Here is a 27,336-nt window from a genome sequence, read left to right as displayed (position 1 = left end):
TTCTTATACCAAATGGCACAATACCAACAGAGGAAAAAGGAACAGACATGCCCCATGCTCATGAGTCCTTTGTTTAAAATTCGCCACTTACTGATAAAGAAGCTGGTGTACATCTGAGCTGAAATGTCCCCGTGAGCTAAGAGCCAACACCGTGCACTATGAGCTGCATCTGCACACTCTTACCTTCAAAGTCAAGGCTAATTATCAATACTCTGGGAGTCACATCGAGTCTGATGGCCAGTAAACACTTGGAGGCTGGCCTGGGTAGAGTGACTCAGGAATCAAGCCAGGCCTTTGGGAAACCATTGCACTGATGAGGTTTCCTTGGAAGTATGTGTATTGTGAGAAAGTGAACAGCCCAGAAGGTCTCCTATAAAACACCAATCCTGAGGATTTCTTGAGTGGGTTACAGAAAAAAGAGAGCCAAAGAAAGAGGTCCAGGGTTGCAGACTCAATCCCCAATAGAGGGCATGCAGGAGGCAGCCAATCAATGATTCTCTCTCATCACTGATGTTTCTATTTTTCTCTCCCTTCCTTTTATTCCCTGAAATCAGTAAAAATAAATAAATAAAAGTTATATATATATATATATATATATATATATATATATATATATATATATATATGGGCTCAAGTGACTGATGTGAAGGTCCAGGGGTCCCTGGTGAATAGGAAAATAAGAGGACGCTAAAAATTACTGTTATATAAAATGGAATAAAGGGTCTATGGACCAAAGGTCTTTATGATAAAGTCAAAGATCAGATACAATGCAGACACAGAACCCACTGACAAAAATATGGGCATTGATTGATACCCATGAATTGAGACCCAATTCAGAATTTTGCCTCAAAATTAAAAATCAAAACAAAAATGGAAAAATAATCTCAAATTATTTAAATGGCAAGATATAGAATGTCTTGGCATACTGAACATCAGCCTATTACTGTATCTGAAATATGATTAAAGAATTTAGAATATCATAAGGCTCTCATTGACAATTAATGCTAAGTTTTTAATAATGTGCAAAGAGTCATATGACCTTCTCATAGGAGTCCAGCAACACTGAGCTGATAAAAATATCATACAATAAAGAAGGGAGCTTAAGTGACAGCCAGACCTTTAAGAAGCAAACAAGGCTGTGCCATATTCTGGCAAAGTAGTTAACAGTGAGGGGAAGAGTTAGGGAACTCTAGCCAGGTAACATCCTTGAAAATGTACCTCATCAATACATTAATAGGATGGCCCCCAAATTTAATACCAAGAAAAGATTTAAACCTCTAGGAGGGCAGTATTTAGAATCTACTTACCAAGCACCTACTATCCACCACATTCATCTCATTTAATAAAGACATTTAAATAAAATAGCAATTAATGGGGTCATAGATAATATGACCCCAACTCTTGAGGTACATCATGTGAATCTGAAATAATCTTGTAAATTCCGTTATCACTACAAATAATATTTAGAAGTGGGTTTCTTTTAAAACAATCCTTTTATCACTAGAATGGAAAGCTAAGAGTAATGAACCGATTATACACTAATCTAATGATACGTTTTATCTCTACACACAGTTGCCTCTGGTATATATTAGCTTTAAACCAGAAACATGTAGCATAGGTTAGATCCTATTGCCTACAGATACGAGTTTAATGTATTATTATTCAGATCCAAAGAACCTGGATTTCTTCCTAATCTGAGATTCCTGGAACCTCTTGGTTGTTAAATAAAACCTGCGATCAATACTTGCCTAAGTAAATGAGATTTACAATAATTCCAGAGATTTTTTTTTTAAATATATTTTTTTAGGGCCATGAAATGGTTGCTTTACATCCTTTGCCTTCCTAGTAGTTAGGCTATTCCTCCTTTTAATGTTCCTTCCCTTTTACAATATTCAGCTAAGGCCTTCAGTCCTTCATTCATTCATTCATTCACTCATTCATTCAATATGCACTGATTAAACACCCACCATGTGCCACAACACGCTCAAGCTCTGGGGACAGTTGAGTGAATAAAACAAAAGTCCCGTTTTCACAGAGCTTCTGTTTAAGACATAAAACAATTCTTTCCACATGTACAGGCTCTGCTGGGATGCTTCTCAGTGGGCAGCACCGTGTGCTGTTATTCCCCATGCAGCTCTCTGATTAGTCTTTCCCCTCACTGGGCCCCCAGATCCACTAACTATAAACCTTTCTCCCACCCCACTACCCGCCTGTGGGTTTGCTATTAACATTCGAAGATGATGAGCACCTGTGCTGCCTGGTTACTGTAGTTTACGGAAATGTTACCCCAGAGTATAAACAGTGCTTTCTCTAATCCAATTGCACCATTTATTTAAAAAACTGACATAATGAAATAATGTAATTTGAGGCACAGAATATACACCATAGCAAGGACTCAGGAAGAAGGTATGGATATCTTAAAGGTGACTTTAGCATATTCATAACATGTGCAAGATAAGTAAAACCACGTTGAATGCTCCTATATTTTTCTGGGCACCAGATAAAAGAAATAACCAAGTGAATTTCATGTCTTTCTAAATAGGCTATGTGATTTTGATACTATTCCCCATTTAAATAAAGAACCATCTTGGTTCTATTCTAGTTTTCCAACATCATGTACCAAGACTACCAACACAGACCATTGTCCCTGGAAGAGTCTCCAAATATTCTGACTCAGATCTTTTCATTTTTCTCTATTTATGTCTTAGAATCCATAGCATGCATCACTTTTCTTTTGAGAAGCTTCTACCATATGCTCCAGCTCACACTACTCTCTGTCTAACTCCTGTTCTTAAAGCAGTCCCACATCTTACACAAAAAGTTCATGTCAACTGGTGGTAAAGTGCATTTTTAATTAGGATTGGAAATTTAAGCAGATTTGTGGCTGGGGGAGAAATTCTGGGGAAGAGGAGTACAGTTTTAATCATGTTGAGTTTGGGTCCCTAAACAAACATCTGTCACTAAATTATTAGAGAAGATAAGCATGTTTCCATAGCAATAATAATCACAACTACAAACATAAAACAGTGAAACTGTGCTCTACATTCTGTAAAGTATGTATAAAAGTAACTTTACACACTGAGTGGTTAGATTATTATGATCTTAAACACATAATAATCTGGCCACTTAGTGTATATCCTATATAATAAAAGGCTAATATGCAAATTGTCCCCTCGACTAGGAATTTGACCAGCAGGCAGGCAGGCCAACCGCCCATGTCCCCTCCGCCTGGCCAGGCTGGCAGGACCCCACCCATGCACGAATTCATGCACCAGGCCTCTTATACAAACACACACACATACACACACACACACACACACACACACACGCTCACCGAGTGGCCAGATTACTATGCGTTCAGAGATCATAATAACCTGGACACTCAGTATACCTGCATAATCATAAAGTACGCCCTAGGAAAAGCAAATAACTTATACAGTTGAGAAAAAGCCCAGTTGCGCTTTACCTGATTCCAAGTTAGCTCGCAAAATACACACCTCTTTAACAGCAATTTGACTTACACTTCTAATTTAAAAGAAAATTTCTAGATTTAAAAAAATACCTGGAACCCTTCAATTTGACTTATTCTGCCACAGGCGTACTTGATAAATTTCTGGGCGGCAGGAAGATGTGATAATATTATTCATTGCCATCTCATTTAGTTGTCCCTTCTGCTACATTTCTAAACTCTGTGTTTAAATGGCTCTCTCCACGATTTCTCCATTTTAAGTTTTCCCACAACGAAGAGTGAAATTTCACATCTGATCCCTTCCCTTCCCACGATCAGTCCAGTGCAGCTTCCTATGTGCCTGGTATTTGCATCATGGCTGTGATGTGACCATGGCCCATATGTGACCATGCCAATACTGCTCAGACCTGGGAAATGCCGGTTTCTTTCTTTCTATTTCTTTTTTTTAACCTTACAACAGTATATCATTCTTAACTTTTGGGCTTTCTTCTTTGAAAGCTAACATGTGCCTCATTTGAAAGTTTGCTTCATCTGTGATGCATGTGAGGCTTGATTGAGCAATTGAATCAATACCCCTCCCCTGGGAACTGGCTTTTCAGGCCGTTTCACTATGGACATTCCCTTTGCTGAGACCACCTTTCACTGGCAGTGACCACACTCCAGTATCTCCCCTCCAGGTAGGCACAGAGAAGTCTCTGCCCAGAAAAAGCCTTCCAAAAGTCCTTTAAAAGGCGCTGACTCCCACCATTGGGTGCTGGAGCCATCCAGGCTCAGCCACCTGTGTGCGGATGATGGAATAAATTCCCAGTCCCTCACCCTTCTGGCCTAGCGCCTTCCTCCTTAGGCAACCTAACTAAGCATCCATCAGTACCGCATCCTTCCGGAATCTTCACTGGAGGTGTAAGTGCAGCCACCCCCTCCCTCCCCCCCAGGTGATGTGTCAATGCCGTTTCCTTCCTGGAGACTGTCCTCCTGGGACCCTCTCCATCCTCCCTTGATCAGGCCTGGCAACAGCTGTGCATCAGTGTGGAGAGCAGCCAGGTTTCAAAGCTGCAGCCTGAACCTCAATGACAGGGGAAAAAGCCTCCTGGGACACATCCCCAGCAGGAGCTGACATTTATCAAGGGGATTGGAAGAGAGGGAAAGTTTAATGAAGCTACTCACTGACGGCTGTGATTAAAAAAAAAAAAAAAAAAAAAAAAAGAGGAAGAAAAAACACAGAATTCATCCCTAGACTCTACAGTTACACTAACATTGAGAGCATACTGTGCCAAGTACTAAAACTTGAACATTTCAAACATATCTTGACACTGAAATTGAAATATGTTTTAACTCAGGCTTTTGATTCACTGTCATCTTTTTTTAAAAACATAATGCCACAATGATTTATTGAAGTGGTGGTATATTATTTTTACTAGTTTGCAGAGAGAGAGGAAGAGAGAAACATCAATGATGAGAATCATTGATCAGCTGCCTCCTTCAAGCCTCCTATTGGGAATCCAGCCCACAACCTGGACACATGCCCTTGACCTGAATTGAACCCCAGGGACCTTTCAGTCCACAGGCCGATGGTCTATCCACTGAGCCAAACTGGCTAAGGCTTCACTGTCAACTTTATGACTCTTCTTATACTCATGATGCTCTTATGTGCATACTTTTCCTTGGTGCATTTTAGTCAATTCTTTCATTAAGTATAAACAAACACCAAGTTACTTTTTTTAAATGCCTTACAATGCTTGAGGAAAATGATTTCCCCTATTTCCACTCACAGAATTCCTGATGTAATGAACTCCTCCCACTCCCAGGCCAAACTTCTGACAGGAGGGAGCGCATTTCACTCATGTTCCTGGCTACCCACCTAGGTCAATACTTACACACGAAGTATATAATTACTAGTCATTTCTGTAGAATTTATTTATCTGTGAATAGTCAAATTGAGTGTTTCCCAATATGGAAATTTAGAGAAAACATTATTTTAAATAGTCCCTTGATTACTAACCAATAATAAAAAAATATATGTTTTTTTTTTATTCGTTATCAATTTTAAAAAAACATAGCTAACGGTAGGGGTATCTTTAAACTCAAGATCACAAATCAGTATGAAGACTTTCCTCTATGTTTGCAGGTGTAATTAAATAGCACATTTATTTTATTAGAGCAACCAGAAGATTTCCAAGACATTCAGCCAAGAATTGAGTTTAAGGAAAAAGAGAACCATGATATTAATCATAACATCATTTATAATGAAGGAGACCCAATATTTTGCCTTTTGGTATTGATTTTTTTTTTTTTAGCAGGATATAAAAAAATAACAACAAAAAACAACTCAGCACTGGCCAGGTGACTCAAATGGTTAGAGCATCCCCCTGTACACCAAAAGGTTGTGGGTTCAAACCCTGTTGGGGCACATGTCCGAGGCAAACAACACATGTTTCTCGCTCTCTAAAAATAAATTTAAAAAACAACAACAACAACAACAACAACAACAACACACACACACACACACACACACACACACACACACACACACAAATATCCTCAGGTGAGAATTTTTAAAAAAGAAAAAACTCCAAAGGAACCTTTGACCCTGCCCCTTCCCCCTTCTTTCTAAAAGGGAAAGAACTATTCCAAGAAAGACATCTTAGGGAGTTTGCATGAGCAGCCTGATTTGAGTATGGTGAGTGAGAGGACTTGAAAGAGGAGCCTGTTTACTGGATTACCCCAGTCAAATTGTTTCTGGGTTGCCTAGCAAAAATTTACCTGCCCTGTACGTGCAGCTGTTCCTCAGCTCCCTGTGAATCACCATTCTCACCTTTGACATCTCAGGTCCCCAGCTCCCCTTTTCGCCTTATAACCAAACTTATCTCATTGCGTTTGGCATTTTCATGCTCAAGTGAATTTCCCATGACCATGCATTAAAATTTTATTTTCTCCTTTTGGTCTGTCTCTGTTAATTTTATTTTTAGCTCATCTAGAAGAACTCAGGAGGAAAAGTATTATTTATTTTTAGCCCCCACAATAACTATCACCTCAACAAAATAAAGGAAGTTATCTAAATAACCAGTAATAAGGGAGAAACACATTAGTGTCTGGTATAATGATAGTTTGAAATTGTGCTTTCCAAGAATATTTAATTTCATGAATAAAGTGTTATAAAAAATGCTAAGTGAAATAAAGTAGGTCATAAAACAGGAAATAAGAATTACAGAATGTTAAAAATAGTAAGAGCAAAAAATGTGCGCAAAAAAACCTCAGAGACTGCAAGGGAGCAAAAACAATTTGTGATTTTATGTCTGAGTTGTGGTTACATTTTCTAACTTCCTACAATGAACATGTATTATGCTTGCAATCAGAGATTGATTTTTAACACCACCACTGCATTCTTAGCATTCTTAGCATGCACTGCACATGAGATCCCCATTAACTTTACTATCCACCACAGAGAAACACTGGGGCAATAAGATGTCAAATAAACTGAGACTTCTTTCTCCTGCCTAGCATCTGGAACCTGCACAGATGAATTTTGTGTTTTAACAAAACACTGACAACAGGACACACCTATAGGACATAACAGCAAATTTTCAAAGATTGTTAATTTTCCTTGTAAAGACTCATGGCAATTAATGACTCTTAAGTACATCTCCAGTAAAAAAGAAAAGAAAAAGGCAGAAATAAGGATTTAACTTAGTTCATCATTCACACTGCCATAATTCTCATCCCAGTCAAACACAAGTTTTTATAGTCCTAGCAAGAAGATTTACATAATAGCAGGCACAATGATTAAAATGAGAAGATGAAAAAAATTAAAACTGGAGACAGCAAAGACCACTAAATATTTCCCTCCAATTTTGATTTATTAAAAAAAAAACATATCTTTTTCAACTTTAGAAAGAAAATCAAGCTGGAGCCAATTAATAATTGAGGGCCAATAGAGAAATGGGAGCAAGGAGGCTTAACCACTGGTCTTGGAAGATGAAGTTCCTAGAAGAAATCATTTCTAGACGTTTTCCTATTTAACCAAGTAGGAGGAACTGCACCTTCTCAGTCCTTCCCCACTCAGATAAGATAAATGTCATTTCTCCCCATTCAACAATCCACCCTGAAACAAATTAGCTACCATATGAAAAATGTGAAAATAAAAAATTAAGCAAGATCAACAATCTTTCTGGGAAAAAAAAAAATTAAGAGATGCTTAATGCTGCTTAAGTCTGGTTGAAAACAACAATGGGAGACATTCCTTTTAATGTGGCAGCGCGGTGTTTTTAAAATAAAATGTTTTCCTATAAGAAGCTCTTCCTACTGTAAAAAAAACTCTTAAGACATAGGTTTAAAACAATCACGCTGTGTGCCTTTTAAGCCTGTTGACTTTTTCCCAATGGATCACCATCTGATGATAGACTTCAAAATTCATCCTTTTTTTTTTTTTATGATAAAAGCTACTCATAATAGAAAAGGGCTTAAGTAAAATCAAAATCACCTGTAATCCCACTGATTGGAGATACTGACTAGTAAGATTTCTTTCCCATGCATATTTTCTTTTATATAGTTGAGAATCAGACTCCATATGCTCATTTTGAAGTATGACTACCTTGGAATGAATACTCAAAGGTCCTATGTGGAAGACCACATAAAAAGAAGCGTACTCTCTCTCTCTCTCTCTGAGGATGGCAATTAGCATTCCCTGGTGAAGAAGTGTCCGTAGTTCTGGCATTCCTTATGTGTGCACGGCATAGACAATCCTTAAAAAACATAGAACATTTAAGAATTTATATCCCTCTGCTGGGCAGAGACCAGGTTCATCAAGCATCACTCCCATGGTGTGCATGTATGTATAACCCCAGAACATGCATCTCCCAAGACTTCATATGCAGTTAGATCTACAGAGTGCAGATTCCATGAAGACTGGAGGAGGCATAGGTACTGACTCTCGATCACAGTGAATTACTTACTGTACAGGGACATATAGGCCTTTATAAGATCATTAAAGTCTACATTCCCCATCCCTATTCTTAACAGTAGGTGAAATCTTGTGTAACATTCTTGAATATCACGCTGCTGTATCTCAAGAGAACTGTTATTTAGCATAAATTAAAAAAAAAAAAACTACTCTGGCACAGTATCTGTCAGAATACCTAAACACATCCTTTTCACACTGAAGATAGTTGAAGCTAATCCACATAAATGCAGCCACCAAAACACAAAGTATGCTTGTCTTAAAATGTTATTAAAGCAATATAATTCAAAATTAAGGTGATTTGAAGACCTTCAATTTTTCATCTGACCACAGCTGAATAGCTTCCTGGTCATCACTACTTGTATGTTTGGAAAGCCTTGAATAGATAATGAAATAGAATGGCATTTAAGGTAGTAATTCTTTCACTTCTAATTTCTTTTGGTTTAATTTAATCTTTGTTCCCCCCCCCCCTTCTGTACCCCCATAGATCAATAGTAATTTATCTTATGCAATGCACCTTGCCTGTACTGGACAGAGGGCTTCAATTTCAAGAGTGGATCTATTACACCATGTAGAGCAGTCATTCAAATGCAAAGGGGTTTAAAGCTTCTCAAAGAAAATATTCTCCCTGAGTAATGATAATGATGTGCTTACATCCCACATGAAACAATAAAAGGTTATTATGAGTAAGACAGATATGATACTTGGGGGGGGAGGGGTTCAGAGACACAAAAGCAAAGGGTGAAATGAGAAAGCCAGCCCACTCCCAGGGGAAATCATTCACTCCGCGGGAAGAAAATGGCAACAGCAACCTAATACACACTCCCCTTCTAGACAAGGAATGCAAGGTGCCCAGGAGCACGCATGCTCAGGGCAAACACAGGGATTAGAGAAACACAACCCAGAGCAACACCAGATCCGCATCGGATGGAAAGATCAGGAAGGTCGCATGCCAGGCATAACAGGCATTTTTCTCTAGTCAGGCTTGATCTTGAATTGTAATATGCTTAATATTTAAGACAATTATATTTTGTTTTCTAGGTAGCACCTTTCTGAGAATTAACTTCAATAAAATAAGCTTTACTTATTTATTTATTTTGTCTAAAAGATATATTTGGATACAGCCAATGAGTTTAGAGGGTACTTATGTTAATGCTAAACAGTAATTCTTTGTCCCAGCAGCAGGGAATATATCAGACTGCTGCCTGTTACCACCATAGAATGGAACACATTATTGGGTGGAAATTTATCCTGTTCCAGGGTCATGGTTGTCCCTTTTATAAACATAATGGTGAGTTGTTTTTGTGTGTTTTTTTTTTTTAGTGTTATTTACTGCCTCTTTCGTCTATGATTTAATTCACAGTCTTTCGTCTATGATTTAATTTTGACTTTGTGAATCAAGTAAATATTTGCTCTGGAACAATTTTGTGCTAATATTGTAAGGGACGTTGGATTATGAAAAGATCTTTGGCATTCGTCCCAATTCCCCCACGAACAAACTGTGTGAGTTACAGCAAGAGGTTCGATCCCACTGACTCAGTATTTGTGTCTGTGAAGTGAGGCTACTGAAGTTTCCCTCAATGGTGGATAACACTGCTTATCATGATAAAAACAAATATTTCGACAGTTGATCAAAGCATTTTCATGAAATCTTCTGACTTCATGTTTATATCTGAAGACTTTTTATACACCTCTTACTCATTTTTACAGTGTTTTATTCCCCTCGGGTTTCAAGACACTCTTGCTGTAGAGAAGGGGACGTTCCTATCTGCCATAACCAAGTGGCACTGGGTAGTGAATTACAATCTTCATGTGGGTTCCACCTTCCAGTCAATCCTAACAACTCTGAATAGAATCCTGAAACAGCAAGTCTAAGCAAAATGATATACGTTCCTCTGAAACAAATGGCAATATGTCCTCTCTGTGTCCTAAGCCATAATACTCATCCAAAGACCTAGTATCAATTCCCTGTAAGATTAGTATCTAAGGAAAATGGATTTGAAACATTTCATAGAATGGGAAAGTGAGAACCGACAGAAACGAATCATTAACAAGGCCTAATTAACTAATTCGTGATTCCTTTGTAACTTGTGGTGAATTGTATGGTCTCATGGTAAAGCAGCTAAGATATTGCTTTTCCAACTTTCTTCATCAGTTACCTTGTGAGTAAATCCACCAGATGAAATCGTACTAATGCCCATTTTTTTAAATATATTTTATTGATTTTTTACAGAGAGGAATGGAGAGATATAGAGAGCTAGAAACGTCGATGAGAGAGAAACATTGATCAGCTGCCTCTTGCACACCCCCTACTGGGGATGTGCCCGCAACCCAGGTACATGCCCTTGACCGGAATCGAACCTGGGACCTTTCAGTCTGCAGACTGATGCTCTACTACTGAGTCAAACCAGTTTCGGCCTAATGCCCATTTTTTTCTGTGAACATGAACACCTCAGATTATATACATGCATTAACAGTAGCCAGTATGCTCTAATGATAGTCATATTTGACCAAATATTACTGAGAGCTCCAGAATCTTCAGTGGTTTCCCCCCCCCCCCCCCTAATTTTCCTGTTGGGACTTCTTTTTTAATTTCTTTTAACCCAGCTGGCATAGCTCAGTGGTTGAGCATCAACCTATGAAATAGGTCATAGTTCAATTCCCGTCAAGGGCACAGGCCAAGGTTGTGGGCTGGGTCCCCAGTGGGGAGGAAAAAAAAAAGGCAGCCGATCAATGATTCTTTCTCATCATTGATGCTTCTATCTCTCTCCCCCTCTCCTTTCATCTCTGAAATCAATACAAAAATATATTTTAAAAAAATCCTGTTAGTCTTTACCACCAGTCATTGGAATGTATATCAATATTTGTCTACACCCTCCCTATGTAGATCTCTATGTCTTTATTACAACCATCCCACTGGTGAATAAACTTGTAAGGAAACATCTAGATGTTAGCCATCAGACCAGAGACTGCTGATTTCCACAACGCTTGGTTACATAAAAATGTCAACAAGGAAGAGACTAATAACCAAGTCAGATTAAATGTGTTTCCACAGGGAAAAAGTATAATAATACCACATGAAAAAAAACTCAATTTTCTAAATGAAAAGTTAACGTGAAATCTGAGGTCGGTGAGAGAAACACACATTTAAACCTCAGTGATCACACTGTTTCCTCTAGTTTGATGTGAGCAGGAGAAAAACAAAAAAAAAAACAATCCCCCAACTCCAATTCCCCAGCTATGGCCAAACAGGAAGAGTAGTCAGCTGCGGTAGGAACAAGATTAAGAGGAAACTAGCCCAGCCGGCATGGCTCAGTGGTTGAGCATTGACCCATGAACCAGGAGACCTCATTTTGATACCCTGTCAGGGCACATGCCAGGGTTGTGTGCTTGATCCCTAACGTGGGGTGTGCCAGAGGCAGCCAACCGATGATTCTCTCATCGTTGGTGTTTCTATCTCTTTTTTTCCCCCACTCCCTTCCTCTCTGAAATCAAACCTCTCCCCCTTTTTTTAAAAGAAACTAGCAAAATGCTGGAGCTTTAGATATGTCCCTTCTTCTGTAAAGTCGATGTCAAGAAACACAAAAGCCCTCATTTTGCAAGTGTAGATAGTCAGTATATATGGGAATCACCTATAGAATTTGGTAAAAATAAGATTCCTGGGCTCCACCACCAGGCACTTTCGTTCAGCAGCCCTGGGATTGGGCCAAGAATTTATAACTTTGAAAAACACCCTAGGTAAGTTCATTCTGTGCCAGGAAATTCAGAAATATGTCTCCTATACCATCGGAACACAGGCTACTTTAACAGTCCAAACTATAATCCAATATAGAGCAGCAACATGCCGAACAAGCGCCTGTGTGCTGGAGCTAACCAGAGCATCCTTCTTTCCCATCCCCAAAGGTCAGGGCCAGGGCTGGGCGGCTCACCTAGGCAGCGGTAGGGAATCACCATGTGGCCGTGGGTCTTGCACTGCTTGCGGCCCCTCTTGCACCAGTTCTGGATGGTCACTGGCTGGTTGGCTTCCACCACATTGGTGATCTGCAGCTCAGGGTAGACCTAGAGCACACAAAAAGGGGATTGTTACCTGGGGCAGGGACTGGGATAAGCAAGTACCCGATCCATCACCACTGTTATTCCAATGTATTCCTTTTTTAAAAAGTTTAAATCTTTATTGTTGAGAGTATTATGGATGTCTCTCTTTCTCTCCCCATTGCCATCCTCCACCTGGTTCCCATCCCACCCCAGGCCTTCACCAGCCTATTGTTGGTGTCCATAGGTAATACGTGGTGTCACTCTGTTCCATGCCTCTGATTCTATTTTATTCATCAGTTTAGCTTGTTTATTAGATTTCCTGTTCATTTATTTTGATTTTTAGATTCAATTGTTAGATGTGTATTTATTTTCTATCCCCCAACACTCAATCGGGCGCATGTCCAATCAAGTTTAAGCAATTCAAGGATAAAGAAAAATATGCAAGAGTCAAGCACCTAATCATTCCAGTCCAAACATTAAGCAACGTGCCTTTTTGTATTTTACAGCACCTATTCAGGCTTAAAATATTATTTTTCCAGAGGAGATAAAAATAAAAATGGGGAGAGGACCCTCTCCTAAGCACAGGGTCATTTTCAACGCAAAGTAAACTGGTGTGAGGATTGTATTCTGTCATGTTCTAAATAAATGTTACAGTAGATTCATGGAGATATTACCTTCACTAAAATTCAACCCACCCCTATCTTACCAACTGGGCAAATACTTTACACACAGGCTAGGACACATAGCAAGCTTTCAATATAAAAATCCTTCTTATCCAAAGTAATTTACATGAGAATAACTTATCAAACAGTTATCTGGGCTATCGATTAGGTAAAGAATTGCATTATGGATCTCTTCCTTTGATAATTAGCTACAGCCCCTTGCTTTGATTACAGTTCTCAGTACATTATGGTGTTTGCTGAACACTTGGAATGAAATGTAGAATTTGGACCAACCAAGATATATTTGTAAAATATCAAACCACTTTTATTGATTAATAACGAGTAGATATTTGAAAGAAAATATAACCATAACAATTTCCTTCTAAAATGGATTTCTCCTTGCAAAAGCTTGCATTTCATCAAGATACTGATTTGCCAGGTAAGTCCAGTGAAAAGAGAGAAGCATTAAGAGACTTGAGGGGACTCAAGAAGGGTGGAGGGGGGAAGTCCCTCCCCCTGACAGATGCCTGTCACTGGTGAAAGAAGCCAATCCGAAAAGGCTCCACGCTATATGACTCCAACTCTATGACATTCTGGAAAATGCAAAACTATGGACATCATATAAGATATCAGTGGCTGCCAGGGGTAAGGGGGTGAGGAGGAATGAAAAGGAGCACAGAGGATTTTTAGGGCAGTGAAATGAGTCCATATGATACTGTAATGGTGACCACATACATTAGCCCAAACTCAGAAAGCACAAGCAAGAGTGGCCCCTACTGAAACTCTGAACTTTGGGTGATGATGTGTCAATGTAGGTTCATCAGATCTGCATGTACCACTCTGTGGGGGAGGTTGGTAGTGGGGAAGGCTGTGCATGTGTGGGGGGCAGAGGCTATATGGGAAATCTTGTACCTTCTTCTCAATTTTGTTGTGAACCTAAACTGCTCTAAAATAGACTTTAGCCTATTTAAAAAAAGTAAAACGGCTGAAACCAGTTTGGCTCAGTGAATAGAGCGTCAGCCTGTGGACTGAAAGGTCCCAGGTTCGATTCTGTCAAGGGCATGAACCTTATGGGCACATCCCCACTAGGGGGCATGCAAGAGGCAGCTGATTGATGTTTCTAACTATCTCTCTCCCTTTCTCTCTGTAAAAAATTAATAATATATATATATATATGTATATATATATATATATATATTAAAAATTAAAACATAAAGTCTATTTTTTTTAAAAAAAAATAAGGCACCCATTAGTGTAGCATGGGGTACATTTAGTGTTGAAAGCATATGCTATGAGAACACACACACACGCGCACACACACACAGAAAAACAATGCCAGTAACTTAGCTCCTAAAAGAAAAAGCCACCTTCCCTTCATTTCATTTCCTACGTTAAGTATCTTAGCACTACTACAATGCATGCATTTCAGGCTCAGATAATGCTCCACTCCAAAACCACTAAAAATTTAATGACCCCCCAGGCCTTTTCCCCTATGAAGCAGGTGAAGCGGTTCTTTGCACAGGAATACGCATAACTCTCCCACCACCTTCCCTTGTTTATTATCTCACAAAAGGGCAGCACTCACAAGTCATAAACTCTGTGACACGAGAGAACGCGCCCGGAGGGACACGACTTTATGTGCCGTAAAGTGTGAGTTACTGCATTTGTCCAGAGAGGCTCCAGCTGCCACTTCACAGAAGCGCGGCCCTGCTGAGCATGTTCCCAGGAGCGCTCGGTTTCCCATAAACCCCGTGGCAGGCAGTCAAGTCACATTTTCTTCTTTTCAACTCAAAACCACAGAAACTGTTGGTGGGGTACACGCTGATAAGGAGGAAAACAGGATCTCTGGTTTGCGTAGCAAACCATCCTCAGTGTCCTGGGGTCATAGCCGGTGTGACAGAGCAGTCATTCATTTGGGCCTCTAATCTTCTGGCAATCGGGCCTCACCCAAAGATCACCTGAGCTTCCCGAAGTGATCAGCCAGGAATTTGCTTCAGTTCCCACCACAAGAATCTAGGGCATAGGTCTCATTTCCCATGCTTCTAAGTCTCTCTCCAGAACACCATTGGCAACCACGGGTAACATGTAGATGGAGGAGATTATAGGATCTGAACCACGTGGATCCCATGCTTGGTTTACCTGCAGCCCTGACTTCCCTACTGTTATTCACAGACGAGAAGTCACTCACTGGGAGCTGCCAAAGATAATGCAATTCTGTTGTTGTGACATCATGTTTATTTAGAAAGAGGGAGGAACATCAACAATCAAGGTCACCAAATTTCTCCTGGAACACAGCCAGTCCCAGTTGGTCAAAGTGATTACCACATAGCACAAGCAGCCCCCAACTCAGAAAATAAACAATAGAACAGAAAACATAATGAAAAAATCACGGTGAAGTTTCTGACGAAAATCCCAAGTACTGCATACCTAGCGTTTTGTTTTGTTTTTAGTAAGCAGCTCCAGTATAGGACCAGAGACAAATAAGCACTTTGGGTTGAAACAATAGCAGAGCTTATAGTTTTAGGCAAGAGTAAGGATTAACATAATTAGATACACCAATGTGCTTGAGGTAGTAAGTCCCTGACTTTTCATCATAATTAATCACAAGCATTAGTTCCATGTTTCATATTTTCTTTGCTGTATCTCAAATCATCACATAAGAAGGAAATAAGGATATGAATCCCTTCAGTTATTTAAATTTAAAAAACCTGACATTTAAGAAAGCCAAAAACATGTAGTTATATATACAGAAATATAAAATTATGTCCCCAACAAAGAAATTCTCCAACCCCAATTATGAATAATGATTTATTTGATTATTAAAAAACTAGAGGCCCAGTGCACAGAATTTGTGCACTGGTGGGGGGCATGGCCTGCAGGGATCGGCCCACTGTGGGGGCGCCACTCATCCCAGTCAGCTGAGCAGAGCTCCCACTGTGGGAGTGCACTGTCCACCTGGGCAGCTCCTGCGTTAAGTATCTGCCCCCTAGTGGTCAGTACATGTCACAGTGACTTGTCACAGTGACTTGTCATAGTGACAACGGTTCTGGTCATTCCGCCTTTCGGTTGCTGGGCTTTTATTATATAGGATAGACTTTAGAAAACCACAGGCACATCAATAAAAACGTAAAGAAGTAGCAAGTCCAGGCTTGTGTTAGTTCCCTGAAAAGCAAACTGTCCTCAGTTCCAATAAATCTTCCTGAATTACAGCTGCATGAATAGATCCATACACTGTGCTCCATACACACTCTCACCTAAGACCCTTTACATTACACCACACTGCGCACACCAAGCCCATTAGGTCCTCCCATGTGGACACACCCCCTCCATCCCCTGTACCGTAATGTGAATCCCTCTCTCCTCCTTCAGGAATGCTTTCTGGAATTTATCCCAGTGCGCCTCATATCTGTGCTAAGTACATAGCTGCACTACCCTTCCAGGGAAAATGCACTTTCCTGAAGGGAGGAAAGCACAATCTGACAATCTGGCACCCCGCTGCCTTCCTCTGGCGCTCCGCGTGCATTACCTGTGGTTTAAGCTCTCAGACAGCTGCCAGGCCCCTCCACCTCCCACAGAGCCCCAGCCCCCAGTCCTCTGAAGGAGAACTCATTAGTGAGCACTTGAACTCTTCTGCTCCATCCAGTTGGCTGATTACAGCCAAAGGAAAGCAAACAGCAAATTGCATTTTCTTCAAGAGTTCTAGACTAGCCCTAGCTGGTTCAGCTCAGTGGATAGAGAGTTGGCCCGTGGACCAAGGGGTCCCGGGTTCAGTTCTGGTTGGGGGCACAGGCCTGGGTTGCGGGTTCAGTCGTCATTGGAGGGTGTGCAGGAGACAACCAACCAATGATTCTCTCTTATCACTGATGTTTCTCTCTCTCTCCCTCTTCCATCATCTCTGATATCAATAAAAAAAGAAAAAAGAATTCTAGACTACCCTGTTTCCCCAAAAATAAGAGTGTCTTATATTAATTTTTTCAACCAAAGTTGCACTAGGTCTTATTTTCAGGGGATGTCTTATCTTTCTATGTGTTAGGTCTTATTTTCGGAGGATGTCTTATTTTTGGGGAAACATGGTAGTATATACAGGCTCCAGCTAGATGAGGGGACACCTGAGTGGCAGGTAGGATAAGCCATGGCCAGAGTTGATGCATCTCTGAACTGGTGTGTGAAGAGGAATAAGATATCTGGAAGAATCAGCTGGTCTACCACAGGAGACTGGGAAGATGTGCAGAAAAAGAAGCTAAGATGAGACAGCCTAGTAGCCTAAACAAAAACAGACAGACAGACAAGACAGAGGATCAGACAGGGACTGCCTGATTACCTATCAACCCATGGAGGCATGGTGTGTGCCCTTCATTAGGGCCCCCCCCCACCACCACCACACACACACACACACACACACACTTTTAAACATAAGTTGGTAGTTTTATTTTGATCAAAACCCTAGAAAAAGCCTGACTCAAATGCTGGTTCACTAACATGCCCTCCCCTCATCCTTTCAATCTCCGTATCCAAAGCATTTTATCCAGCCACATTTCCCTGATCCCCAACCACTTTCTACCAGCCCTGACACTTAGGTGTCCTATCAAACTACACATCCCTTAAAGGGCGGGACCATGTGATTCATTTGTGTGTTCCCCTCATTAATGGCCAACACTAAGACTGCACAGTAAGTGCCTAATAACTATTTAATGAATATTTCTGGTTAAGTTCAGACTGCATCACGGAGGGGAATTCATTATATATTAATCTCCCACTGGGTAGTATCAATGTATCTCCTAAATAAGATGCTACAAATAGTATAATATTAAGAGTTGGATTATGAGCTTTTGAGAACAAACAAGCATCTCGGTGTCTTCCAATATTATTTTTCCAAGTATGTATGATGTGGCATCTTATTCAAACAGTAGCATCTTATATAAAGAGCTGCAGATTAGTATTAATTACACAGCTGAGAAAGAGGCTCAGAAAGAAGCAAGAGTCGGTCTCTCACTTAGGCTAAGAGGGCCCAGACCATCAGTTGGTCTAGGCACCTGAAAGCGCCTACTCTTCTAGCCATAGAAGCATGCTTTATCTTTGAAAGATAATGCATCCGAGGCTGCGGTTGGTAGCCTACGTGGTTTTGCCCACTACAGAAAAATATCTTAAAGCTTGATCACCATCAGAACATTTTCATTCCAAGTTTAAAAAATCTAAAAAGTCCTTTTTTCTCTCTCTCTCTATCCAAATTGGAAATATATTAATCTCCAACAAGATGACATTTAAGTTGTTAAATATGCATACCAAGAAAAAAAATTGATGATATTTAAGAAAGCCAAAAACATGTTGTTAGATATGCAGAAATAGAAAAGTATTTCTTTAAGACATTTGTTGTAAGAGTTCTATAGAAAATTTCCTCTATTTCCAATATTAGGAGCAAATAGGGGAATCCCTATAGTCCCTTTTGCAATGTGGAATAAGGAATTAATGACAAAAGTCTTGTTTACACACAACTGCATCCCAAAAGACCAAGGATACTCCACGAATGCCAAAATCAAACCAGCTAGGAAAAGGCTGAAAATAGTTAATGGTCAGGGTCCAGGGAATTGTTGTTAATTCTGAAAATAATTTGCTTACAGTTCTTTCCAGTCTTCCCACTTTTGAAATTAATTTTTAAACATATTCTCAAGGATGTTTCTTTTCTTTTAAATAAAAGTGCCAGCAATTGTGTAATATTAATGAAACGACACTAAATACGTAAGAAGTCAGTCAGTAGCATTCATCTTAGTCAATTTACAGTTCTGCAAAAAAGATGAACTACACATCTGCACAAGGTTCTTGTCCAAAATAATGCTAACCTTGAAGGAGGCAGGACAAAAGCACTGCATTCCAGAGATATCCAGGAATCAGTGATCAGATTTGATCACTGAGGAGGTGAAGCGATAGGTACGTGGGGCATTAGGCTATTCTTGCTAATTGGAATATGTGGTTGGAATTTTGAATTAAAAAGAATAAAAAGTAAAGAGTCAAGACAATGTTTATGTACTTTCATGATGCTCAAAATTAAAGTAAAACACACACACACACACACACACACACACAACAAAAACAAAAACAAACAAAAAAACAACAACAACAGCAAACTATCCCAGCTGAAACAGTCAAATTTCTAAATTTACATTACAGGCAGAAAAAAATAAATAAATGCAGAAACAACCAAGATCCAAATTGTATATACACAATGGCAGTTGGCAGGAATGAACATTTACATGAAACAAAAACTCAAAACCCCTGCAGTGGCATGGTATAGAGCAGTGATTCCCAAAGTGGTCTATATCGACCCCCAGGGGTCTATGACAACCTGCAAGGGGTCTACGTCAGCGAAAAAAAAATTTGGGGGTCCATGAAATGAAAATGGGGGTCCACGATAGTGGATCTCAACATACACTGATAGTACCTATTTACTTACATCATATTATCTTATAATATAAAAACATATAAATTATTTATAAAAGTACCTATGAAGTAAAAAATTTATTATATATGTTTATAAAATTGTTTAAGTTGTAGGATAAAAACCTGCACATAATGATATACCAGTATCATATTGTTACAAGCATACGTGCAGTAAACATTCTTGCCAATTTTTGTCTCAAAGCTTCGCGAACTTGCACCGACTTGTTCAATTCGTCACTCTATAAATATGAATGTGAGAAAAATACGTTCATTCGTTTCCTGAATCTTGAATAGGAAAGTGCTGAGAAAATATTTTAAAAAATATAAACTGATAGTTTATCATACAAATTATAGTGAATCAGTGTTATTTTGTTTGAGAATGCCGGAGAAAAGTAGGTACATTATTTTTTATTAAATTTTAACCTAAACTTCACTACAGTTAGAAATTTACAAAAAAATCAATATCAGGTAAGTAGGGGGTCTACCCAAAACCGAAAAACATGGCAAGGGGTCTACGGCACAAACAAGTTTGGGAACCTCTGGTATAGAGGTAGCCTAAAGCAGGGGTCATTTCCCTTGAAAGCTTTTACCGATTTCTTTTTAAATAACATATTCAAGAGGAGAATAAAGAAAACATATAATGATTGAGGGTTTACTCTGTGCAGAATCATTGCAAATGTTTCATGTTCGTCATGTCACCCTCATCTATCGTGGGCAATCGCTCCGTTTCACAGAAGAGGAAACTTGATGGAGGAGAAGCTCGGTGAAAATAGGAGCCATGTCTGAGCACTCCAGGAGCCCGTTAAGGATAAGTTTTAAAACAAAACCAAGTTTGTGTCTGGATTAAAATGACAAACTTCCTTCTTTAAATTTTTTCTGGAATGCAAAAGAAAAAAAATCCTATCAGACTGTTTTCATTGTAAATTCTTTTCATCGCGAGGACTATTGGAAACAGAATGACTAATTTAATTGAGAAAGAGAAGCAGAAACCAACTGAAAACATTCTCTGGTTACAACCCAATGAGGTGCTGAGAGGCAATGAGCAGCTGATGAAACACAAGTGTAATGGTAATAACGGGACCTGTGAGCAGTGCTGGGCTTGCTCAATGTGGGCCTAAAGCCAGGATGGAAAATGCACTCGGGCATTAGCTGATTTCCCAAGAATTTGGCCCAAGTTTGTTCCTCACACTGTATATAAATGCACATACATGTATACTTTTTGACTTGGAAAAGACTGTCCAAGAACCTTGTTTAATATCACTTTTATTCCGAAGGGCCAAATGTAAAAACAAATTGGCGGGGAGAAGGGGTGTCACTCAAATAAATAGGACAGAACACAAATGTGAAAACACAAACAGATGTGCACACCTATAGCCTAGATTCTCATTCTGTTAATTTAGGGAAATTTTCTTATATTTCTAAATAAAGTGCCGATTATAAAAGTATGACTGCAAATCTGTAATCATTGAGTATGCATTTAGGAATGAGATAGATAATAACAAGAAGAAATGTTAAATCAAACAGTCATTTGATTAAATGATTACTGTGTAAAAAAGAAAGTCCAAACTGGTTTTATCTCATCGAGCTCTACATACTGTGATTTGTGCAATTCCTAGTTTTTATATTGATCACTAATGCATAAAGTAGATCTGTCCTCACATTAGGTAGCTGAATACGTCAATTCAAAAGTTGTTTCACCTAACAGGAATATTTGAATCTCTCCCAAACCACAATGTTTATGTGCCTGTAATTTGTCACTTTTAAGCCTACCAACGTGGATGGCAGACACAGCAATATCACAATGGCCAAGGGTGTGGCTTCTGCCACAGCCCTGGGTGGACAGCATGCCCCCGAAATTGGTTAGATTAAAAAATCCCATGTGTCCTTTGTTTTTTAAAAAAAAATGATTTTAACTCCATTATTACTGTGGAATGAAAATAAGCCTGAGGAACGATTCTTAACTGGGAATCCCAGATTCGGTAATATATTTTAGAGTAGAAAGTTGGGCAAAGGAAATGGCTTAGTTCAACTCATCAAAGGGGCAGTTTTTATTTTATTCAGATGTTGGTAAGCTTTGTCTGGTGAACCTGTTCATTTATAGACAAAGACAACTGTTCATTTAGAGCAAGAAGGTTAAAGAAACAGAAAACACTTACTGTTTGCTGTGGAAAAGAAAACACTTAGGAAAAAGAGTATGCCCATCATCTAAGAGAAGGGATGATAAACAAGCCACATCCACTTGTTTCTTTCCCAGCTGGAAATATCTGCCAGTGCTTGAGGCTTAACCTGTTCAAAAGTCCCCCCAGAGAGCTGTTCCCCTGTGTGTTAGCAGAGCCATGGACATCTGCTCCAAGCCCCTACCTCACCCCAGGGTGCTCTGAAGGTTAGGGATAAAGAGGGCGGCAGAGCCTGTGTTTTAAGTTCTGTAAAAAACAAAACAAAACAAAACAAAAGAAAAAAAAAACAAAACAATGCTGGGGCTCAAACTTCTCATTTAAGTTGACAATTTTTAACTTGTACGACACACACTTGACACCCCTACACCTGTGCATTCCTATCAAAAAGGGAGGTCTGCCGAAACTAGTTTGGCTCAGAATCAGACTGCAAACCCCCGTATTTATAATCAAGACCCTCTGTTTTACAGACTCATTCCACCTTTGCATTTTCTAAATCCTCTTTTCAACTTATCTAGTTGTGTATGCATATGAGCTCCTCATGAGCCAGAGTGGTATCTCCCCACCATTCAGCTACATGTGACACAAAATACTCTCCTGTGTGCACTCCGTAAATATTTGTTAAATTTGCTTGAATTACATTAGGGAAAAGACTAGATTCTTTAGATGAAGAATCAAAATACATTTCCTTTTTCTTTTCTTTTCTTTTCTTTTCTTTTCTTTTCTCATCACAAAGCTCTTGGTTTAATCAAACTGTTTGTCTTTTAGAAAAGGGAAAAAAAATCTCATTTCAGTCAAAAGGACAATAAAAGCTACAGATTCTCATTTCCCCCCCATCCCTCCCCTAGGTTTTAATATTCTTCAATGGAATATTATCCTAGTTTTATTCTATTTATAAGACTGCTAGTTCCTTAGACCAATGTTTGGGTACTGTAGCAGCTCATTAAGGCAAGTGGCCACTTTGGGCTGTTAAATGATGAATAATTTATATCGTTATTTTCAAGTTGTTTTCATGATGGCAGCACTTTCTGCATCTCGTATAGAACAGAAAAAGGGAGCTGTTTTCTATTAAAGGACCCCAGAGGAAAATAGTAATTGCGGGAATGTCTGTTGTGGTCCTGTTATTGCACACAAACTATCCCAAAACTTAGTGGCTGCAAACAATGAAATGTTTCTTAGAGGGCACAATTTTAGTGGGTTAGACATGGAAGTGGCTTAATGGAGGGATGCAGGCTCTCACAAGGATGCAGTTAAGACCTGGGCCACAGTCACGTGAAGCCCTGACTAGGCTACAGGGTCCACTTCCAATTGGTTCGTTCACATGCCTGTCAAGCTGGTACTGGCTGCTGATAGGCCGCTCCTCGCCACATGCACACCTCCCCAGTCCTCTAGGATGTCCTCCTGACAGGTGGCTGGCTCCTGCCACAGCAAGAATTATGCAAGGTGGAAGCCATGGGTCTTTTCTGAATTAGCTTCAAAAGTCACAAACAACATCATTCCTGTAATATCTCATTGATTATACGTGTCAGCCCCGCACAGTGTGAAAGGAGACCACACGTGGGCATAAATAAGGGGAGGGAGGCAAGGATTGTTGGGAGCCATCTTGAAAGCTAACAACTACATAATACTGTACGATTTCTCACAGTGCTGTGGGTTGACTGGGCAATTCTTCTTTCCCTGGTGCTGTCAGCCAGAGAGCTACAAGGAAGGCTGCAAGGTCCCACCTGGCTCTGCCCAGGTGTATGGTGTGGGCAGCTGGCTGGGAGCATAGGTAGGGCTATGGATGGGAGGCTCCATTCTCTTCCATTTGGGCAATATTCCTGCCTTTCAAGAGCATGAAAAGAGAAGCTTCTAGAACATTTTAAGGCTTAGACCCAGAACTAAACCAGTGTCACCTCAACTCCATCCTACTGGTTAAAGCAAGTCTCGGGTTCAACCAAGAGGGTAGCTGATGAAGGCATAATTCATCAACAGCCCACAATGGAACCTATTACTATAGAGTCATATAAAGTACAATCTAGGGCTTGCTTAATACTTTGAGAAAGCATACTTGGTGATTATTTAGTACTAGAGGCATGAAATTTGTGCATGGGTAGGGTCCCTAACAGCTGTCAATTGGGACCCCCCACACACACCTTCCCCGACCCCCCGCCTGCCGAATGGAGCCTCCCTTCCCGCAGTTGGCTGGCCAGCTCCACCCCCTGGTTCTGGTGGAGGGGACAATTTGCATATTAGGCTTTCAGTATATAGTATATTTAGCGGAATATTTAGTCATGTACATGTTTATCACTCTACTATTCCGTGTGTATCATAGCACTTACATCTTAAGTAGATAAACATAAACTGAGGGCAAATCTGGACTACGGGCCAACATTCCTTCAACTCTCGCCTAAAAATCTGTTTAGAATTCCATCAGTGGGAAGAAATAGTCCCTGCAAAAGGAAGCCATGGCTCCATTTGAGGGGAGGCTCTCTCAGGGCCCATTCTGCTGCAATCCCCAGGCCAACAAGGCCACCCACAAGCACTTTCTAAGTGAATGACTACTAGTGGGTGCTGGGTCAGAGCTGTTTCAGATAAAATGCTTCCTTAGACATGACCTCCAGAAACAGTTATTCTCAGCGACACATTGGGTCTGTATCCCTTTTGCCCACAGAAACCATGATAAGTCCTAGTGAAGCTCCAGCTGCCATCTGCCATAATAAATTACCACACACTGGGTGGCTTAAGCAACAGAATTTTATTTTCTTCTAATCCTGGAGGAAAAAGTCTGAGGTCTCGGGGCCAGCATGACCAGGTTCTGGTGAGAGCTCTCTTCCTGACTTGCAGGTAGATGGCCGCCTTCTCCTGGGTCCTCACATGAGCTCCTTGTGTGAGCAGGGAGACAGAAGACAGAGCAAATTCTCTGAAAGTCTGATGCCCCTTTCCATAAGGGCACTAATCCCTTCATAAGGGCCCCACCTTCATGACCTCACCTAACCCAAAGGCTCCACCTCCAAATACCATCATGTTAGAGTTAGGGTTTCAATATAAGAACTAGGCAAGGGGAGGTGGGGGAGAGAGGTCACAAGCATTCAGTCAATAGCAGTCCTCAATATATATTTGATAACTATACAAAAGAAAGTTCTAAAATGGTGCTGACCGTGCTAATATAAAAGAGAAAAATACAAAGAAAGGCAAATATCTGAATGAGACTGGGCATAAGTATACCTTATTACTGGGGGGGGAAAGGGGGAGGGAAAACACAAAGCACCTGGAATTTGGAGGATTAAAATGCAGATAAACAAATACTCCATTTAAACCCTAAGTTTGGAACTGTCTTCTCAATAAAACTTCGTATGGGTTTACAACCAGGAACAAAGGTAAAACACTCGATTTTTCTCCTTAATTTTGACCTTGACTCATGATAGCACAAGAGAAATCAGGGGGCCAAATTGACAATATTCATAAAAACAACAGCAAGGAACACAAATTGAGAAGCACATGATGCTACAAAGATAGACTAGATAATTCATCAAAATAATATTTGGCACATCATATCAAGTGAAACATCAACAGATACAATGTGCAGCTTATATGGGCAATCCTTTTGAAAAAACAAATTTAACCGAGAGTTACACTAGTTAGCAAAAGGTCAAAATGAGTTCACGGTCATGAGTTCAGTTGGTTTCTTTTGTCCTAGGTCTACAGGCTAGTAACAGCTGCTTTCCTGACTCAACCAGCTGTCTCTAAAATAGAGGCACTGAATGAGCATGAAGAGAAAAAAAATCTACTCATCACTATTGGAAGGAAAATAGTGAGTAGCACTATAAATGGCAATAAATAGTCACGGTTTCTGTACATTTTCTAGAAGGAATGTGCAAATGATAGATGACAGAATAAGTTGAAAATATCTTCATGGTGCAAAAATGCTCATCCGTCTGGAGTTCTATACCCAATTAAACCATTGTTCAATAAAAATTACTGCAAAATGACTACTAGTGAATGTTGGGTCAGAGCTAAACTTGAGATAAAATGCAACTTCTAGAAATAACTAAGATGCAGACATCAAAAACAGAAGAGGGATAAAAATAAATAATATAGGAATAAAAATGCTTTGGTTGTAAACGATGAACCCAGTTAAAGACAAAACTTATACCTATCTCTTAGGAATTTATGCCAAGAGAACAAATTATAATATTACAACATTGAAAATATGAAAGTAATATTAATTTTAAAAACCTGTCTGAAGAAGAGGTAGGAAATTTGTGCAGCTTAGATGTGGCTATGCTAATAGGGAATCAATCAATATTGTTTAAAATAAAACATGGGGTTAAAAAAATAATAATAAAAGAACATAAACATTTTCCAATAACACACATAAAATTCAATCTTATAAACAAAAACTATTCATTATCTCTAATTATAAAAGAAAAATATCAGAATGCCTATAGTGTGGGAAGTGGGAGGAAGATCCTAACATATCAATAAGGAATGTTCTAGGTAGTTCAGGATGCACCATTCAACAAAAAAAATGCCCAACACTGTTTAAAAGTTCTGAGTAAATATCTATTCCCTCCCCTTCCCCACACACATACTTTCCCCAAAGCTGGTTAAAATAAGGAGGCACCATACATGTCCTCAGCTACCCACTCTCCAACCTGTAACCCTTTTCTAACATGCTGTGTGTTTCTAAGCTCACTGTGTTGGCTGCGGTCATCTTTTATGTTGTCCCATGCCACCTTCATCCACTTCCTGGCAAAAGTTCCCCCTCTCCCCACACTATGTGGCTCAGGTCTAGCTGTCCAACAGGCCACACCCCCACCTGGCAACACACCCCCACCTGGCAACACAGGCCAGTCCCAGGACTGATGACAAAGGTAGGTAGATGTATGACCCAAGGCAGGGCCAGCCAGAATCCCTCCTTGGAATGATAATGCACATAATGCAGTTGAGAAGCCCAACGCAGATGGCAGCCTTCCGGAGCTCCTGGCAGCCACCTTGCCTGGCCTCCTTGAGAAAGCTCATCTCTGCAGGAGGTGAACAAATGTATGGGTGCAAGGACAAGCAAAAAACAAGAGACCCCAAGAGAGAAATCCCAGGCAGCACTGAGTCTCAGTTCTAACATCTGAGGAACCAGCTTCTGGATGTCTTCATTAAAATTCTCTAAGCTACCCCCATCCCAAGATCCTTCTCAGCTGCGGTAGGAACCATTCTCCGTGTGTAAGATGTTGAGTGAACATCCATCTTCTGGCAAACACAAGCTGGCTAATCAACCCACGATTTCCTCCTCTTTTCCAAGACTCAGCCAATCAATCACCTATCCACTGGATCCCATTTCTCCCTGGATACCTGAGCCTAGTTTTCTTTTGATGGACAGCCACCCTTCCCACAGTTTGCTTTAAGCTTCCTTTAACTTAAGTTCCTTCCCTTTAAAAAAAAAACAAAGTGTTTCCCCCTTTCCGTGAACTGCCCTCAACCACTGCTTGGTTTCTAGGTTTTTCCTTGGTTTCTAGGTCTTCACTATCCTTTCATGCATTCTTCCTGTCCCCTACGGCAATTGGACTTCTATTCCACTGAAATTGCTATCCCAGAGATCAACAATCACTGACCTTGTATTTGCCAAATTAG

At 40.0% G+C, this 27,336-nt stretch overlaps 2 protein-coding genes across 7 annotated transcripts in view; both read right to left on the bottom strand.

Annotated features, from left to right (window-relative positions):
• Positions 1-27,336, bottom strand: part of CYYR1 (cysteine and tyrosine rich 1) — a 374,507-nt gene that overhangs the window by 45,388 nt on the left and 301,783 nt on the right. The window lies entirely within an intron of this gene.
• Positions 1-27,336, bottom strand: part of APP (amyloid beta precursor protein) — a 210,202-nt gene that overhangs the window by 125,802 nt on the left and 57,064 nt on the right. For all 6 annotated transcript variants that reach the window (XM_084871393.1, XM_084871394.1, XM_084871395.1 and 3 more), the window contains exon 3: positions 12,353-12,482. In XM_084871393.1, coding sequence (XP_084727519.1) covers positions 12,353-12,482 — 130 coding nt within the window. The remainder of the gene's footprint in view (positions 1-12,352; positions 12,483-27,336) is intronic.

This window comes from Pipistrellus hanaki, assembly GCF_964339955.1.
Source record: "Pipistrellus hanaki genome assembly, chromosome: 2".
Lineage (NCBI taxonomy): Eukaryota > Metazoa > Chordata > Mammalia > Chiroptera > Vespertilionidae > Pipistrellus > Pipistrellus hanaki.
Note: the sequence above shows the minus strand (reverse complement) of the source record. Positions and strands in the feature narration are given on the sequence as shown.